Consider the following 18,915-nt stretch of genomic DNA (forward strand, 5'->3'; position numbering starts at 1 on the left):
GTACACAACTCCCACGAGCGAGTTTTGTCCTTTGGTGTTCCGCAGCTCCACCCATACAGACTCCACATCGTCCAGGCTAATGTCCTTCCTTACTATTGCATTAATCTCCTCTTTACCCAGCAACACTACTCCCGCTTCCCCCCACCACTTTCCTTTGTTTGCCTTTCCTGAATATTGAATACCCCTGGATATTGAGTTCCCATCCCTGGGTCTCTGTGATCCCAATTACACCATATCCGTCAATAACTGCTCAGTGAATCCATCCACTTATTACAAACACTCCTCACATTGAGACACACAGCCTTCAGGCTTATTTGTTTTTACATTTATTGCCTTCTTACAATTATGATGTAATGTGGCCCTTTTTGACTTGTCTTTGGTTTTCCCCTTACTGCCTTTTGAAGGGTATGTGACGTTTAGGAAGGACAGGAAGCTGGGAAAATGTGGAGGGGTCGCTCTGTTAATTAAGGATGTCATTACTACAAATGAGCGATAACCTTAGTTCTAGTGAACAAGTTTTAGAATCAGTTTGGGTAGAGATAAAAAATAGCAAAGGTAAGAAGTCACCTGTGGGTTTGTCAATAGTCCTCTCTCTCTCCCTCTCCACCCCTCCCCCCCTCCCGACCGAAACAGTAACGACACTGGGAGTTTTTTATTTATTTATTAGTGTCACAAGTAGGCTTACATTAACACTGCAATGAAGTTACTGTGAAAATCCCCTCGTCGCCGCACTCCAGCCCTGTTCGAATACACTGAGGGAGAATTTAGCATGGCCAATGCACCCTAACCAGCACGTCTTTCAGACTGTGGGAGGAAACCGGAGCACCCAGAGGAAACCCACACAGACACGGGGAGAACGTGCAAACTCCACACAGACAGTGACCCAAGCCGGGAATCGAACCCGGGTCCCTGGCGCTGTGGGGCAGCAGTGCTAACCACTGTGCCACCCAGTATACAGGGAGGTTATCAGAAAGGTACAGTGATAATCGGGGTGGCGGGGGGGGGGGGGGGGTGTGATTTCAATCTACAAATAAATTAGACAAATCAGATAATGTCAGCCATGCCACCACAAAGAATCCGAACCCGTTTTGTTTCTGTCACCGTACCTTTGGAGCAACGCTATCACAAAAGTGACAGCCCACCCTGAAAATAAGTGCTAAATGCATGAATTTGTAAAGTGAGACAATGGTGAAATTGGATTTATCACAGAAAACTGCATAAGAAATGTTTAGTCAGTAAGACAGCAGGAAGTTATGAATTTAGTCTTTTATTACACCAGCAAAAAGGAACAGATACAATCAAATTGTCAGACCCCAATATTGTTTTCCCCTTTATATAGAGATCTTTATTTTATCCATAGATAATAGTTTAAACCTCCACAGAGGACCATGGGAGTGTACAATAAGTACACAGAACACAGAGTGTATCCTGGAACTCCCTCTCTAACAGCACTGTGGGTGTACCTACACCACATGACTGCAATGATTCAAAAAGACAGCTCACCACCACCACCCTCTCAAGGGCAATTAGGGATGGGCAATAAATGCTGGCCTAGACAACAATGCCCACATCCCATGAATGAATTTAAAAAATGACGATGGAGTGAATAAATGAGAATACACAGTGGATATACAGATTACTCAGTGACAAAGCAGGAAAACGTCAGAGGATTCCGAATATTCAGGCAGCCGCACGTGCAGTTAACGGGCACCGATTTTACCACAAAATGTTAACCCAAATCAACTGACCCAACAACACCATCTGGGAACCACAGACACATTAATGCATCTTTGATAAAAGTGATGGTTACATCATTGGCTGGAACTGTTCCCCTTTTTAAAACAAACACAGCATGGAACACATGAGCGTAGACAGCCAGTAGTCACCCCCACCCCTTACCAAACAGAAACAGGGCAAACAGAATAGTCTCATCAGCATCTACAGACAGTCCCTTCCCCCCCCCCCCCCAAACACATTTATTAGCTTGAAATAGCTTCAGGGAAATAATTTAATCTTTCGCCACACGAGGAAGATTTTTACTGCAGAATTTCTTCAGTCTCCTGTTTCTCGGAAACCACCTTCCCATCAATAAGCTTCTGGGAAATTATGATGACTTTCTTAGCTTTCTTTTCTGCAATAGATTTGAAAGGCAGTTAGTAAGTACGGGGATATACATGAGGCTACACAGCAGGTGCACAGGTAAGCAAACGGTAAGTATACAGATATATGTGAGGGTACACAGTGAGTACGTGTATATATTTTTAAGGCACACAGTTTGAGTACACGGGAATATGTGAGGGTTTGTAGTGAGTATGCCAGCCTATGTGAAGGTTCACATGTACATTGGTATGTGTGAGGGTACATGATGAGTCCACAGGTATGTGAGGGTACACCTTGTGAATATACAAGTACACGTGTGGGTCCAGTGAGTATATGGGAACATGGGGTGTTGGGGTGGTGTGGTTGGTTCACAGGACATGAGTTTATTGCGGTACGCAGTGACTAAATTGAAATAGTCAGTGACAGGAGTTAAACCCAGCTCCATCAGTTATTAAATCCTGGTCAAGTTGTATCAGCCCCTTTTACCTGCCTTGGTTCCATTTCCCTGAGCCAGAGGTAAGAAGTTCTCTGTGTTTACCCCATTTAGTAACATGCTCCTTTAAAAACTCTCGATTATATCAACTTTCCACATTCAAGGGAGCAGAAACCTGGCCAATGCAAATCAAGCTCATCATTTAACCCTTTCAGCCCCGGGATCATTCTGGTGAATCTGAGCTGTTCCCCCTCCAAGGCCCAAATCTCCTTCCTGAGGTGCGGGGCCCACAACTGAAGCCAGTTACTCCGGACGGGATCTGACCAGGGTGCTATACAACTGATGATCAACTTCCTCACTTTGATATTCCAACTCCCTCGAAATAAAGACCATTAGCTATATTCATTATTTTTTGTACCTGTACGTTCATTTTGAATAAGTTGCACACACGGAACCCCCAGTGTAAATGCTCCTCCACATCTCCCCCATTGAGAATTTATTTTCCCCTCGGATTTGAATTAGAACATAGAAACATAGAAAAACAGCACAAAACAGGCCCTTCGGCCCCACAAGTTGTGCCGAACATATCCCTACCTTTTAGGCCTACCTATAACCCTCCATCCTATTAAGTCCCATGTACTCATCCAGGAGTCTCTTAAAAGACCCTATTGAGTTTGCCTCCATCACCACTGACGGCAGCCGATTCCACTCGCCCACCACCCTCTGAAAAACATCCCCCTAACATTTCCCCTGTACCTACTCCCCAGCACCTTAAACCTGTGTCCTCTCGTAGCAGTCATTTTCACCCTGGGAAAAAGCCTCTGAGAGTCCACTATGCCTCTCAACATCTTGGATGTCCTCACGTTGTTCCATGTTGAAGTTGTCCTGCCAGGGGGTTTTTCCCCATTCACCTGATTTGTCTATTCTCCTCTGCAACAGCCTACTCCCACCTAAACAACTTACTATGACTCCTAACTTTGCATTACCTTGGATATAAAACCATCTATTCCAAATGCTGAGGACCCAGAACAGAGATCCTTAAGGAAAACCACTTGTTATATCACCCCAATTGGAGAACATTCTCTTCATTGCTGCTCTCTGTCTCTTCCCTCCCAACTAATTACTGACTCGTATCACAAGGTTATGGCCAATTCCATGTGTGTGTAGAATCTTGTGCCTCTGGAAGTCCATATAGACAACATCCACCGAGTTGTCACTATCCACCATGCTAGTAACCTCCTCCAAAAACTCAACTTGAGTAGTCAGGCATGACCACAAATCCATATCTGACTCTTGTTAATCAGGAGTGCCTGGCCTGGTATTTAATCACTTTGTCCTGAGTAACAGGTTCCAGTAACTTCCAGTAACCAGACTGACAGATTTGTAGTTACCCAGCGCCTCCTTCTCTTATCTTAAACAATGGAACAACATGCACCAATCTTTAATCCAAATCTTTAATCCAAAGGCCTAATTTCTGATGTGAAAATTATGAAATTTGCCCCTGGATTACGCTCACCTATTTATTTTAACAGTCTGAAGTGACCAGATCCTGATAATCCTAAAACCCATTATTTTCAGAATTACAGAACTGTTGCAGCACAGTAGGAGGCCATTTGGCCCATCATTTCTGCACCAGTTCTCCAAACGAGCAAATAATCTAGTGCCACCTTCTCCATCCATCTTCCGCCACCTTCTCTCTGTAACTCTGCGCGTTCTTCCTTTTCAGATAACAGTCTAATTCTGTTTTGAATACTTTGATGGAACCTGCCTCCACCACACACTGAGGCTGTGCGTCCCAGTTCTTAACCATTCACTTGTTGGAAAGCCATAGAATCCTTGCAATGCAGGAAGAGGCCATCAAGTTTGCGCCGACTCTCCAAAAGAGCATCTTACCAGACCCACCCCCCCACCCTATCCCCGTAACATTGTGTTTTTAATCAAGGCTAATCCACCTAAACTACACATCTTTGGACACAAAGGGACAATTTACCATAGCAAATCCATCTAACCTCCGCAACTTTGCATTGTGGGAGAAAGCCAGAACACCCAGAGGAAACCCATGCAGACATAGGGAGAACGCCCTCCAATCTATCTTCATAACTAAAGTTCCTTATTCCTAAAACCACTTTCATGAACATTTCTTGCACTCTCTCCAATGCCTTCACATCTTTCCTATATTGTGATTCCCGGAGCTGCACACAATACTTCAGCTGAGGCCAATCTTGTGTCTTATACAAGTTCAGTGTAACCTCCTTGCTCTTGCACTCTGTGTCCCTATTAATACAGCCCAGAATATAATATGCTGTATTAACCATGCTCTCACAATCTATCCTGCCAGCTTCAATAATTTATGCACATATGCAGCCAGGTCCGTCTGCTTTTGCACCCCTATTTATATTGTATCTCCATGATCTTCCTACCAAGATGAATCACTTCACATTTCTCTGCACTGAACTTTATCTGCCACCTGTCTGCCACTTTGAAATTGGCCCCTGCACCCCAACCATATTGTAATTAATATTAAAACAACTGAATTCTTCTCCATGTCATATTTTTAGGTTCCCCTGTATTAAAAAAATAATGGATGGTATTTGCTACCAAATAAACCTGTTGGACTTTAACCTGGTGTTGTGAGACTTCTTACTTAAAAAAATAAGTCAGTGGACTTGGTGGAATACATCATTGAGTCTGGGTTGAGTTCACTGCTTCCAGTTGGAGCAGGAGTCAGATTATTTCAATTTGCCTCACAGCTATCGGGTTTAGAGAGGTCAGCCATGTCTTCCAGGCCTTATTCAAGCGGAAGATCTCCGTTGGAAAATACATGACTGTGGACACGGGGGAGGATCAGGGTTGTTGCTGCCTGCGACGCCTCAAACAGTTCATGTGGCTGTGTCAATTCCTCTAAGCATTGCAGTCACCAACTCACCTCCAATGATAGGGCGACTTGATTGGTCCGACTGACTGGCTCTGAAAACAGAAACACGTTTGAGAATAGCAAGGATTGGTATCATGGAGATATTGAGGGTGAGTCACCAACTCAACTTAAGAGGCTTCACCACATAACCATTTGTCCCTAATCACTACCACCCCACACACATATCCCCAGAGGTCACCCAACACATCAATTCTTGCAGCAATCAGATAACAATGGCAGCAATAATACCCACAATCCTATGTGCCCCAGACACCTCTCTATCCACCACATGGTTTCTCCAGTGAGAGCTCGTGTGTCATGAGTGTGGCTGGAGTCACACGAGGGAAGAACATGTCCATATGACTCCTTTCCCAGGGTTGCTCACATTTAAGAATAAGAGGTTTACCATCTAAGACTGAGATGTGGAGAATTGATTTTCTTTCAGTGTCATTAATCTGTGGTAATCTCTTCCCCGGGGGAGGCTGGGTCATTGAATTTATTTGAGGTTGAGTTAGATTTTTAATAGACAAGAGATGTTCCAAGAATATCTGAAAGAGGAGTGTTGAATTGTAGGAAACTACAGGACAGTGGGAATTAAAACTCATATCAGGTGTTGGTGATTGGCTTGGAAATGGACATGGTGAAAAATGGGATTATTTGCAAAGCAGACAAGTTCTCATTTCTTTCCAGCTGCTTCAGGAGCCTTGAATAATGAAGAATAAAACTTCCCCTGTACAATATTCCAAATCCTGAAATATTTTGATCCACTTGATAGAAAAAAACTCACATTCATTCTCAATCAAGCTCACAAACCTCCTCAAACCAAACCAAAAGGTGACTTTACCCTTCACCATCCAGCAGGCCACGGTAGGTGTTAATCTCAGCTTGCAGCCTCATTTTGGTGTTGAGGAGAGTCTGGTATTCTTCATTCTGGACGTTCTGTTTAACGTGGAGATCAGCGAGCTGCTGCTCCAGGTTCAGAATGCTCTGGTTCAAGGTCTGTTGCTCGGCAGCTAATCGATCTTCGGTGTCGTCCAGAGTGACCTCCAGGGAGTTGATCTGATGAGAGAAAACTCGTTTAACGGCAACAGGCTGTAGTGCATTGTAACTTTGTAAAATGGGTTTCAGAAGCTTTATCAAACAGACACTGACAATGTGCCGCATGAGGAGATATTAGGTCAGGTGATCAAAGGTTCAGCCAAATGTTTTAAGGAGGCAGAGAGGTTTCCAGTGAGGCCCAAAGTTACTGAGCTGAAAACTCTGATGGGTCATTTATAGGTGCCTAACAGTAATGATAATATTGGATAGAACATTTAACAGGAAATCACTGGAGCCTGTAACAAAGGAAAGGTGATAATTGTGGGCAGCTTCAGTCTTCATCTAGACTGGAACAATCAAATTGTAGAAGATGAGTTTGCATAATGCTTTCATGACAGTGACTAAGAGGAATCCATTGTGGAACCAACTAGGGATGAAGATACCCTAGATCTAGTATTGTGTAATGAGGTTTATTTAGTCATAGAAAAACCAATGGGAAATAGTGATCATAATACCATAGAATTCCATGTTAGGTTTGAAAGCGATATAGTCCAATTACAAACAAGAATTTTAAACTTAAACAAAGCCAATTACATAGCCATGAGAGGAGAACTGGCTCAGGTTAATTTGGTAAATAGGCTAAAGGTATAGAGATAAATGAACAGTGGGAAACATTTAAAGAGACAATTCAGAATGTTCAACAAAAATACATTCCATTGAAAAACAAAAATTCAGCAAGAAAGACTCATCCGTGGCTCATTCAGAAAGTTAAGGATAGTATTAGATTAAAAGAAAAGGCTTACTGTGTTGCAAAAAGCAGCAGCAAATTTTAGGATTGGGAGTGGTTTATAAACCAGCCAATCACTGCCAAAACGTTGATTAAGAGGGAAAAGATATAATGAGGGTAAACTAACTAAAAATAAAAGACAGGTTAAAAGAGTCTTTAAAAGTGCAGTTAATAAAAGGGAGAGAATAGTAGCTTGTCCCAGAGAAATTAAAGGGACTGAAAGTTTATAAATCCCCCAGATCTGATAATCGACACCCCAGAATATTGAGAGAAGTCGCTATGGAGATGGCAGACAGAATAGTTCTGGTAGATTGAAGGCTTGCAAATGTAATCCTACTCTTTAGGAAAGGAGTGAGAAAGTGACGAACCACAGGCCTGTTAGCCTGACATCAATTATAGGGAAAATATTAGAATCTATTAAAAGGGATGTGATAACTGTGCACTTGGAAAATAATGGGAGGATTGGGCAAAATAATTTGTGAAATGGAAATCATGTCAGACAAATTTGTGAAACATTCCATCTAGTTTAAAATAGAGAGAGTACAAGACCAACATGTTCCCATTACCAATTCCAAAGTACCCCGGATGTTAAGAGATATACAGGATTGGATAAGGAAAAAAAGGAAGGTTTATGGCAGATACGGGTGACTGAAAATAACAGAAGCCCCAGAGGAGTGCAGAAAGTGCAAGGGGTTTCTTAAAAAAGAAATTGGGAGAGTGAAGAGGCGGCAGGAAAAACGAACACTGGCGGGTAAAATAAAGGAAAACCCAAAGGTGTTTTATAAAAATATTAAAGGGAAGAGGGTAACCAGGGAAAGAGTAGGGCCCAAAGTGGCAACCTGTGTGAGCCAGAAGGTGTAGGTGAGGTTTTAAATTTGTATTTTGCATCTGTCTTCACTACGAAAAAGAATGATATATGAACAGGAAACAGGAGCGGGAGTGTGATATCATTGAACAGATTAGCATTGAGGGGGAGGTGGGGTTAGCGGTTCTGGTGGATTTAAAAGTGGATAAATCCCCAGGCCCAGATGAGATGTATCCCAGGCTGCTGTGGGAGGCAAGGGAGGAGATTGCAGCGGCTCTGACAATAATTTTCAAATCTCCTCTGGCCACAGGACTGGAGTCATGATGTGGAGATGCCGGCTTTGGACTGGGGTAAGCACAGTAAGAAGTCTCACAACACCAGGTTAAAGTCCAAAGGTTGGACTTTAACCTGGTGTTGTGAGACTTCTTACAGGACTGGAGGACAGGTAACGTGGCTCCATTATTCAGGAAGGGAAGTAGGGATTAAACCAGGTAATTACAGGCCATTAATCCTAACATCAGTGGTAAGGAACCTATTTAGAAAAAATTCTGAGAGACAGAATTAATCTCCGCTTGGAGAGGCAAAGATTAATCAAGGATAGTCAGCATGGCTTTGTCAGGGGGAGATCATATCTAAAATATTGTTTTAATTGTTCAAAGTGGTGACTAGTTATGTGGATGAGGGTAGTGCAGTTGATGTAGTCTACGTGGACTTTAGTAAGGATTTTGACAAGGTCCCGCATGGGAGGCTGATGAAGAAGGTAAGATCCCATGTGATCCAGGACAATTTGGCAAATTGGATCCAAAATTGGCTTTGTGGCAGGAGGCAGAGAGTGACAGTTGAAGGTTGTTTCTGTGACTGGAAGCCTGTGTCCAGTGGTAAACTCCCAGGGATTGGTGTTGGGTCCTCAATATCCTAAAGATATTAGGGATTGTGGGTTTTACACAAAAAGACAAGACGTGGCTTGCACACGTATATTCAAACTAACAAGAGATTTATTCCAGGAAGTCTTGTCGTACAATCTACAAACCCTGAAAGTAAAACAGCAGCCCCTGCAAACACCCTAATGACATCAGTATCAAATCATGTGATCATCTCTCAAACAACCTACAATCCTTTTTAAATTTATAACAGGTCCCTTGCTGGGACAGATTATTCTTAAATGGAGAGTGGTTGGGAAGTATAGATGTCCAAAAGGACCCTGGTGCCCTTGTTCATGAGTCACTGAAAGCTAATATGCAGCTGCAGCAAGCAACTAGGAAGGCAAAAGCTATTTAGTACAAGAGGATTTGAGTACAGGAGTAAAGATGTCTTGCTGCAATTGTACAGAGCTTGATGAGATGGCACCTGGGGTACAGTATACAGTTTGGGTCTCCTTATCCAAGAAAGAATATAATCTCTAGGATGACAAGATTGTCCAATGAGGAGAGATTGAGGAGACTGGGCATGTATTTGCTAGGGTTTAGAAGAGTGGGAGCTGATCTCATTCAAGCACAAACACAAAATTAATCCAGGGTTTGACAGGATCAATGCAAGAAGGATGTTTCCCCTGCCTGGGGCGCCGAGAACTAGTGAACACAGTCTCAGAATAAGAGGTAGACAATTTCGGACTGAGGTGAGGAAGAAATTCTTCACTCAGAGGGTGAATCTTTGGAATTCTTTATCCCAGAGAGCTATGGAGACTCAGTCATTCTGAGATGGTAAAGACATGAAGGGATATGGGGACAGCGCAGGAAGATGGTGCTTGAGGTGGAAGATCAGCCATGGAAGAACTGATTAGCAAACTAGGCTCAAGGGGCTGAATGGCCTACTCCTGTCCCTATGTTCCCAATTTAAATGCTGGTCTCTTAGTAACAGAGACAGGAATTGACTCAAACTCCTGCTTGGTGTGTGAGTGGATGAAGTGTTGAATGCTGTAGTTGGTATCGATTCGCTGAGCGATTTAATTGGGGACTTACCGTGGCCACCAGTGAGCGATGCTCAACCTCTAGGTTTTTGATCTGACGCCGCAGGTTAATTAGTTCATTTTTTGTTGCCTGGAGGGCCTCGTTATTCCTCGAAGCTTCAAGAGAGGCAGCATCAAACTGGGAGAGACAGAACCGAATCGAGGTGAGAGAGACAGAAATACAAAACTCACAAACCGACACGGGGTGGAATTTCACAATCCCAGCACAATGGGACAGAGGGCGAGGAAATGTGGAGAGCTTTTCAAACAGCACCACCGACAACAGCAGCAGAAAGTCCCAACGGCAAGAGGATGGTAAAGTTCTGATGCACGATATAACTCATGAGGCTCGAGATGCTCGAGGAAATAAAGGCTTTTATTGACTACTACAATAGAGCTACCATATATAATACACGATCCCAGACTGAGGGGTCCCAGACAGAGCAGTGACCTTTATACCTCTCCCAGGAGGCGGAGCCCGACTGGGATGTACCATAATAACTATAATACAGGTAGAACAGCCCAACCCTAACCCCAACAGCAACATATATACAGACTCATCGTACTGGCCAGACCCTGGCCCAGTACTACCTGGTGGGAACCAACGATGGTTCACCACAAGTTCCATCCACACACACACACACTTAGAGACAACACACAGTGACACACACACAAAGATACAGACACACACACACACATACAGTGACACACAGACAGAGACACAGGCAGACAGTGACACATTGTGACATGCACGATTTGCAGAGACATACATTCACATGCCCTCACACAGCTCAAATCTCGCAGAGCCCTCTGACCTTCTTTTTGTAACACTCCTCTGCATCCTTCCTGTTCTGATCAGCCAGGGCCTGATATTCCTCTCGTATTTTGTTCATCACTTTCCCAAGATCCTCGTCATCAGAATTTTCGACCTCCACAGAAACACTGGAATTTGCAATCTGCCTTTTTAGCTCATCCACATCCTACACAGAGACAGAGAGAGACAGTTAGTGACTATCACAGGGACAGAGCGAGTGCTGCACTGTCAGAGGTGCCATCGTTCAGATAAACTGTCAAACCAAGACTCCATCTGACTTATAGGACACACAGCAAAGGTCCCATAGCCATTATTTCAAAGAATAGCAGGATTATTCTCCCCAGTGGGCAATATTTATCCTTTAACCAAACTCACTAAATATTATCTGGTCATTGTCAGATTGCATTATGGATCTTCCTTCGTTTCCTACATTGCAACAGTGATTACACTTCAGAAAGAACGCCATTGTTTGTGGAGCGCTTTGGGATGTCCCGACACAGTGGAAGACAGCTGTATAAACGTGAGTTCTATTGGCTATGGGCCAAGCGCTGGTTAATGGGATTAGGTGGGAGATCAGGTGTTTCACATGTGTTGGTACAGACTTGATGGGCCAAAGGGTCTTTTCTGCACTATATGATTCTATCATTCTTTTTACCTCCTGGTGATTCTTGCGGAGGTAACTCAGCTCTTCATTCATGGCCTCAATCTGCGACTCCAGCTGCATGCGACCCACGTTGGTGTCATCGAGGATTTTCCTCAGGCCATGGAGGTCCTGCTCCACGGATTGCTTCAACTCTGCTTCTGACTGCCACCTAGAGACCAATGATTGATGAGTTAGAAAGCAGCCTCCAGAAATGCTCCAGAGCTTGTGGCCCAGTGAATCCTTTTATTTATTCTTTTGTGTCACTGCCAAGGCAGTCATTGTTACCCATCCTTAATTGCCCTTGAACTGAGTGTCTCACTCAGTCATTTCAGAGGACAGTATGAGTCAACCACATTGCTGTGGCTCTGGAGTCACATGTAGGCCAGGCCGGGTAAGGACGGCAGATTTCCTTCCCTAAAGGACATTAGTGAACCAGATGACAATCTTTTATGACAATCAATGATAGCTTCATGGTCTAATGACTTTTAATTCCAGATTTCTATGGACTTCAAATTCCACCAGCTTTTAATTCCAAGCTTTATTAATTGAATTTAAATTCCAATTTGGTGGGATTTGAACACATGCCACCAGAGCATCTGTCTGGGCCGCTGGATTACCAATCCAGTGACATTACCGCTATGCCACCATCTCCCTAGTGTTGGAAAGCAACCCAGAGTCCACAAGTTCAAATTAGAGACTCATTCAGCACCAAAGAAAGCCACTTGGCCCTTCTGGCCAATGTCAGCTCAATGAAAGAGCGATCCAATTCATTCTAATCCTCCCGTTCTTTAGCCTTGCAAATTTCTCCTTTCCAAGTATTTATCCAGTTCTTCATTGGAAAGTCTAGAATGATACATAGAGTCATGGAATCATTGAGGTTTACAGCATGGAAACAGGCCCTTCGGCCTAACTTGTCCATGCCACCCTTTTTTTTTTAAACCCCTACAGCACAGAGGGAGATCAATCAGCCCATCGTGCCTGTACTAGCTCTTGTCCACCCGTGCTCTTTTCCCAGAGTTCCACAAATTTTCCCCTTCCAATTCCATTTTGAAAGTTCCCGTTGAATTTGTTTCCGTCGCCCTTTTAGGCAGCGCCTCCCAGATCCCAACAACTCGCTGCATAAAACAATTCTGCTCATCTGCCTTCTGGTTAGTTTGCTGATCACCTTCAATCTGTCGTTAAACTTCTCAACTCGAGGGAACAATCCCAGCTTCTGCTGTCTCTACAATGACGAGTTGAGAAATACAGTTCATTGATGTGAACTGGGATCAGTAAGTAACCATGAAAGCTGACAGGAGATTGGAAAAGCCAGTAGAGTACAGAAAGATCCAATGCCATTGTTTGGGACCAGGGGAGTTCTCTCCAGTGTCCTGACTAATCTGAATCATTTCAAAAATCAAAGAATTTTTTAAAACCAATATTCTTGCCTCTACTTCTGAATCTTCAACCCACTGGTGCCCCACCCTATTCCTGCCCTTCACCTGTGATCAGGGTATTCGCCCACCATCTTTGCTATTCACACAGCTTTGGACCATTGGCCCCGCAGAGCTGGGGGTCAGGGGTCACTGCAGTGGTTGGGATTCCATCTGTTATTTGTCTCTCTAACAGAAGTGTCACTGAGAGCGACAGCATGATCCCAAATGTTAATCCATCTGCCATCAGGAAGCTTGGCTCTGAATGGAGATAAACAGGGACCCTCTGCAGTTGGCACCACCCGAGAAGATGAATCTACCCTTTGAACCATGCGTGTATTCCAGTTTTTAATCCCTGTGCCACACTCACTTCACTTTGAAATCGTCAGAAGCCAGTTCACAGTTATCCAGCTGTAGAGTCAAGCCAGCATTATCCATGTTGGTTTCCTGGACCTGCAGGGAAAGGGATCGGTCGATACAAATATATCACATTCATTAATAGATCAACAGCAGTCCCTCCATGAGGGATATCAGTTTCTATGAGGGAATTAAACAGATTAATTGTAGGTTTAGTCTAACAATCCACTCCATAATAACTGAATGTAGCAATGTGTCTGCCAGGATTTTGAGAGAGAGACACACAGGCAGAGAGAAACACACTTTCATGAGCTTAAACTTAACTTACACGGTGCAAAGAATAGGCTTAAATGCATGAAGCTATATTTGCTACAAAGCTGTATGTGAACAAGGATTAAAACTCGTACAATTAGACAAACTTTCTGTTCACTGTCCATGCACCTGTTACACTGGATTTGCACTTTTCCCAAACAACATCACTGCAGTGTCACGATTGGTGTATAATTACAGCGCTACATGTTTACATGCCCAACTTCCAGTGTAGATGTAAACATTGAACCAACTTTTGGACAAAGAAAAGTACAGGATAGGAACAGGCCCTTCAGCCCTCCAAGCCCATGCCAATCATGATATCTTAACTAAACTAAAAAACAACTTCTGTCCTTACCCAGTCCGTATCCCTCTATTCCCTTCCTATTCAGGGACCCATCCAGATGCCTCTTAAATGTTGCTAATGTGCCTGCTTCCACCACCTCCTCTGGCAGCGCGTTCCAGGCACCCACCATTCTCTCTGCATGAAAAACTTCCCCTGCACATCCCCCTTAAACTTTCCCCCTTTCACCTTTAAGTGGGCTCTGAATGAGATCTGTGCTCTTAGAACATAAAACATAAAACAGTACAGCACAGAACAGGCCCTTCGGCCCACGATGTTGTGCCGAGCTTTGTCTGAAACCCAGATCAAGCTATTTCCTCCCCATCATCCTGAAGTACTCCATGTGCCTATTCAATAGCTTCTTAAATGTTCCTAAAGTTTCTGACTCCACTATCCCTGCAGGCAGTCCATTCCACACCCCAACCACTCTGAGTAAAAAACCTACCTCGGACATTCTTCCTATATCTCCCACCATGAACCCTATAATTATGCCCCCTAGTTACCGCTCCATTCACCCGAGTCCAACTTTATCCACCCCTTAAGCTCACTTGGCTCACAAGGGTATCCTTGTGCATGAATCGCAAAAACTCAGTCTGCAGGTGCAGCAGGTGATCAAGGCGGCAAATGGAATGTTGGCCTTTATCGCGAAGGGGATGGAGTATAAAAGCAGGGAGGTCTTGCTGCAATTGTACAGGGTACTGGTGAGGCTGCAACTAGAGTACTGTGTACAATTTTGGTCCCCTTATTTGCAGAAGGATATATTGGCCTTGGAGGGAGTACAGAGAAGGTTCACCAGGTTGATACCAGAGGTGAGGGGGTTAGCTTATGAGGAGAGATTGAGTAGATTGGGCCTGTACTCGTTGGAGTTTAGAAGGCTGAGGGAAGATCTTATAGAGACATATAAGATAATGAAGGGGCTGGACAGGGTAGAGGCAGAGAGATTCTTTCCATTTAGAAAGGAAACAAGAACTGGAGGACACAGCCTCAAAATAAGGGGGAGTCAGTTCAGAACAGAGTTGAGGAGGAACTTCTCTCAGACGGTAGTGAATCTCTGGAATTCTCTGCCCATTGAAGCACTGGAGGCTACCTCGTTAAATATGTTTAAGTCACAGGTAGATAGATTTCTGATCAATAAGGGAATTAAGGGTTATGGGGAGTGGGCGGGTAAGTGGAACTAAACCACTATCAGATCAGCCATGATCTTATTGAATGGCGGGGCAGGCTCGAGGGGCTAGATGGCCTACTCCTGCTCCTATTTCTTATGTTCTTATGTTCTTCACATGAAAACTAAAATCATAGAAAGGTTAAAGTGCAGAAGGAAGCCACTTGGCCCATTTATTCTCTGCTAGCACAGTTTAGCTAGTCCTACACATCCACCCTTTCACCGAGAGCATTGCAATTCTTTTCCCCTTGAGGTTTTTGTCCAATTGCTTTTCGAAGCTACCAATTGAATCAATCTCCACCACACCCTCAGGCAGTGCATTCAGATCCTAACCATTTGCTGGGCAAAAAAGTTTTACCTCAAGTCCTCTTAAATTGGTGTCCTCAGGTTCTCAACTTTTCCAATGGGAACAGTTTCTCTACTCTGTCCATGATTTTGAACATCTCTATCAAATTTCCTCCCAACCTTCTCTAAGAAAAGACCCAACCTCTCCAATCTATCCACATAACAGAAGTTCCTTATAGCTGGAACCATTCTTGTAAATCTTTTCTGAACTCTCTCTAAAGCCTTCACATCCTTCCTAAAGAGTGGCACCCAGAACGAGACACAATTCTCCAGTTGATGCCAAACCAGTGTTTTATAGCGATTCACCAAAACCTCCTTGTTTTTGCACATGATGCCTCTACTTATAAAGCTCAGGGTCCCATGTACTTTTTAAACCACTTTCTGGACTTACTCTGCCACAGAGCAGCTTGCTACGAGAGGCATTTTTTCAAACCCCTTTTGGAAACCCATGTCTAGCACTTTACCCACGTTGCCCTTATTAACCCTCTGTTAATTCACCCAAAAACTCCAGCACCTTAGTTAAAAAGGATTTGCCTTTAATAAATCCAATGTTGGCTTTCCTGAACTAATCCACAGTTGCCCAAGTGACTGTTAATTTTCTCCCGAATCATTGTTTAAAAAGGGTTCCGGAGAACATGCAAACTCCACACAGACAATGACCTGAGGTTGGAATCAAACCTGGGTCCCTGGTGCTGTGAGGCAGCAGTGCTAACCACATTGCCATTGCACAAATATTGTGTTGGGTGTCTGTTCAAAGAACTAAAAAGGGTTCCCATCACCAAGGTGAAACTGACTGGCTTGGAGTTTCTGGAACAAAGACATAATATTTGCAATTCTCCAGTTGTCTGACATCAGCCCTGGACCTAAGGAGGATTGGAAAATTGTGGCCAGACCCCCCACACAACTTCCTCAGTATCCTCGAATGCACCCCATCTGATCCTGGTGACCAATCGAGTGCAGCCAGCCTATCTAATACCTCCTCCTTCTGAATTTAAATCCATTGTATCTAAACTAACTTCTTCTTTCACTGTGACTTGGGTTGCATCTTCTTCCTTGGTAAAGACAAATGTAAAGTATTGATTTAGTATCTCAGCAAGCTCGCTGCCTCCATGTGTAACTCTGTTTTCTGGTTTTACCAGTCTCTTTGGCTATCTTAAGCTTATAAACGAATTTCAGATTGCCTTTGATGTTAGCTGCCAGTCTTGCCTCATACTCTTTGTTGCTGACTTCACTTCCCCTCTGAACTTGTCATATTCAATCCAGTTCTCCCTTTTATTTCCCACCTGACATCTGTGTACACCTCAAAATAGTGGAGATCATGCTCCTGTCTACATTAACGGGGATGAAATAGAAATTGTCAAGAGCTTCAAGTTTCTAGGTGTCCAGATCACCAACAACCTGTCCTGGTCCCCCTTACTAACACTATAGTTAAGAAAGCTCTACTTTCTCAGAAGACTAAAAAACTTTGGCATGTCAGGTATGACTCACCAGCTTTTACAGATGCACCATAGAAAGCATTCTTTCTGGTTGTATAGTAAGAAGTCTCACAGCACCAGGTTAAAATCCAACAGGTTTATTTGGTGGCACGAGCTTTCGGAGCGCTGCTCCTTCATCACCTGATGAAGGAGCAGCGCTATGAAAGCTTGTGCTACCAAATAAACCAGTTGGACTTTAACCTGGTGTTGAGAGACTTCTTACTGTGTCTACCCCATAACAATGCTGGCATCTCCACACCTGGTCATTTCACAGCTTGCTATGGCTCCTGCTCTGCCCAAGACCGCAAGGAACTACAAAAGGTCGTGAATGTAGCCCAATCCATCACACAAACCAACCTCCCATCCATTGACTCTGTCTACACTTCCCGCTGCCTCAGCAAAGCAGCCAGCATAATTAAGGACCCCACACATTCTCTCTTCCACCTTCTTCCATCGGGAAGATAAAAAATTCTGAGATCACCTACCAACCGACTCAAGAACAGCTTCTTCCCTGCTGCTGCCAGACTTTTGAATGGACTTACCTTATATTAAGTTGATCTTTCTCTGCACCCTAGCTATGACCGTAACATTACATTCTGCACTCTCTCCTTTCCTTCTCTATGAACGGTGTGTTTTGTTTGTACAGCGCACAAGAAACAATACTTTTCACTGTGTACTAATACATCTGACAACAATAAATCAAATTTAAAAACTTGCTCATGACCAGCTGATAAAAAATAAAGCAATCGGAGCAATTTGAAAAGGCAAATGTAAGAGAGAGAGGAATAAGCGCCCACCTGTTTGCAAATATCCAACACTGGCTTCTCATAGCAGCTCCAGTCCCGAGCCCGGCAACCTTTGCTCACCAGACAGTTCTGTATCTTGATCTCCAGCTCCTTGTTGGCGCTTTCCAAGCTCTTCACTTTGCTGAGATAATTGGCCAGTCGCTTATTCAGACCCTGCAGCTCATCCTGCTGGTTGACATTGTTCGATGCCCCAATCCTGCTCACATTAGACACACTGCCCGGGCTGTAAGAGGCCAACCTCAGGCCCCTATTCCCATCGCCCTGGAGGCTCAGCGCGCTGCTGGGTCTCCGGGGGGAGTTCAGTAACACCATGCTGCTGGCGCTGACCGTGCGGCTCTGCGGCCCCCGGTTATAATTCATCTGGACACCGGGGCGGCAAGCTTCAACCTGCGGGGATCTCTCTGCACAGGGGGGGGATCTCTGGACGGGGGGATCTCTCTCTGCTCCGGGGAATCTCTCTGCTGGGTTTGGGGATCCTGTGCCGGGGTAGGGGGAGTCTGTCTGTCTGTCTGTGCCGGGTCGGGGATCCTCTCTCTGTGTCTCAGGTGAGAATCTCGGTGATATTTACCTGGGGAGTTGGTTTGAGTGGCGGCTGGATTGTCCAATCAGGTGGCGCCGACACGCCCTGGGGTTCATTAACATCAATGGGGCGTGGCTAATCGGAGCCCCGCCTCTTCTTTCTATCCAATAGAATCAGGGGGCGGGGCGGATGCAAATATCCCTTTAAATGAACGGCGCGCGGCCGGGATCCGGCACTCGGAGCAGATCCCACAGCAGATCCCCCTCCAGCGGAGCAGATCCCACAGCAGATCCCCCTCCAGCGGAGCAGATCCCACAGCAGATCCCCCTCCAGCGGAGCAGATCCCCCCCACAGCGGAGCAGATCCCCGGAGATCACAGTGATCATGTCCTCACTGCGGGCTGGATCCCCGCGGACGGGCGGGTTCCGGTCGGTGAGCCTGCGGCAGGTGCCCCGCAGCTTCTCGGTGGCGGCGGCTCCGTTCCTGGGCGAGGCTCCGCGGGTTGACATCGACCCGGAGCAGCGGCTGGCCCGGGACCGGGAGAAGGAGCAGATCAAAGGGCTCAACAACAAGTTCTCCGATGTGATCAGCCGGGTGAGAGCAACCCCCAAATACCCTGAATATACCCCAAATACCCCCTGCACCCCCTCCCTAAATACCCCAACCCCCAAATACCCCCTGCACCCCCTCCCCAAATACCCCCTGCA

The 18,915-nt window shown here is 44.8% G+C and overlaps 1 protein-coding gene across 2 annotated transcripts; it reads right to left on the minus strand.

Annotated features, from left to right (window-relative positions):
* Positions 1 to 1,251: 1,251 nt before the first annotated feature.
* On the minus strand, positions 1,252 to 18,223 carry LOC144503451 (keratin, type I cytoskeletal 18-like). Of its 2 annotated transcripts, none has more exons than XR_013499479.1 (8): positions 17,680 to 18,223; positions 13,262 to 13,344; positions 11,492 to 11,648; positions 10,838 to 11,002; positions 10,036 to 10,161; positions 6,261 to 6,506; positions 5,460 to 5,500; positions 1,252 to 2,131 (listed from the first exon to the last, which is right to left on the minus strand). XR_013499479.1 is itself a non-coding variant. In XM_078227777.1 (8 exons), the coding sequence occupies exons 1-8, from the start codon at positions 18,046 to 18,048 to the stop codon at positions 2,037 to 2,039; spliced, it is 1,251 nt and encodes a 416-aa protein (XP_078083903.1). In that variant the 5' UTR covers positions 18,049 to 18,223; the 3' UTR covers positions 1,252 to 2,036. The 2 variants fall into 2 exon arrangements, 1 of the variants encoding a protein (XP_078083903.1); XM_078227777.1 differs by having other exon boundaries at positions 6,292 to 6,506.
* Between the last annotated feature and the right edge of the window lie 692 nt (positions 18,224 to 18,915).

The sequence above is a fragment of the Mustelus asterias genome, chromosome 14 (genome assembly GCF_964213995.1).
Source record: "Mustelus asterias chromosome 14, sMusAst1.hap1.1, whole genome shotgun sequence".
Lineage (NCBI taxonomy): Eukaryota > Metazoa > Chordata > Chondrichthyes > Carcharhiniformes > Triakidae > Mustelus > Mustelus asterias.

What these genes read in the sequence shown, in the direction of transcription:
- LOC144503451 (XM_078227777.1), bottom strand. Translation starts at nt 18,048, where the DNA reads ATGAATTATAACCGGGGGCCGCAGAGCCGCACGGTCAGCGCCAGCAGC. An exon ending in AGGAGTGTTACAAAAAGAAG is followed by an intron (nt 10,162 to 10,837) that starts GTCAGAGGGCTC and finishes TGTCTCTCCCAG; the next exon opens with TTTGATGCTGCCTCTCTTGA. An exon ending in GGCCTGCTGGATGGTGAAGG is followed by an intron (nt 5,501 to 6,291) that starts GTAAAGTCACCT and finishes TTCTGTTTTCAG; the next exon opens with AGCCAGTCAGTCGGACCAAT.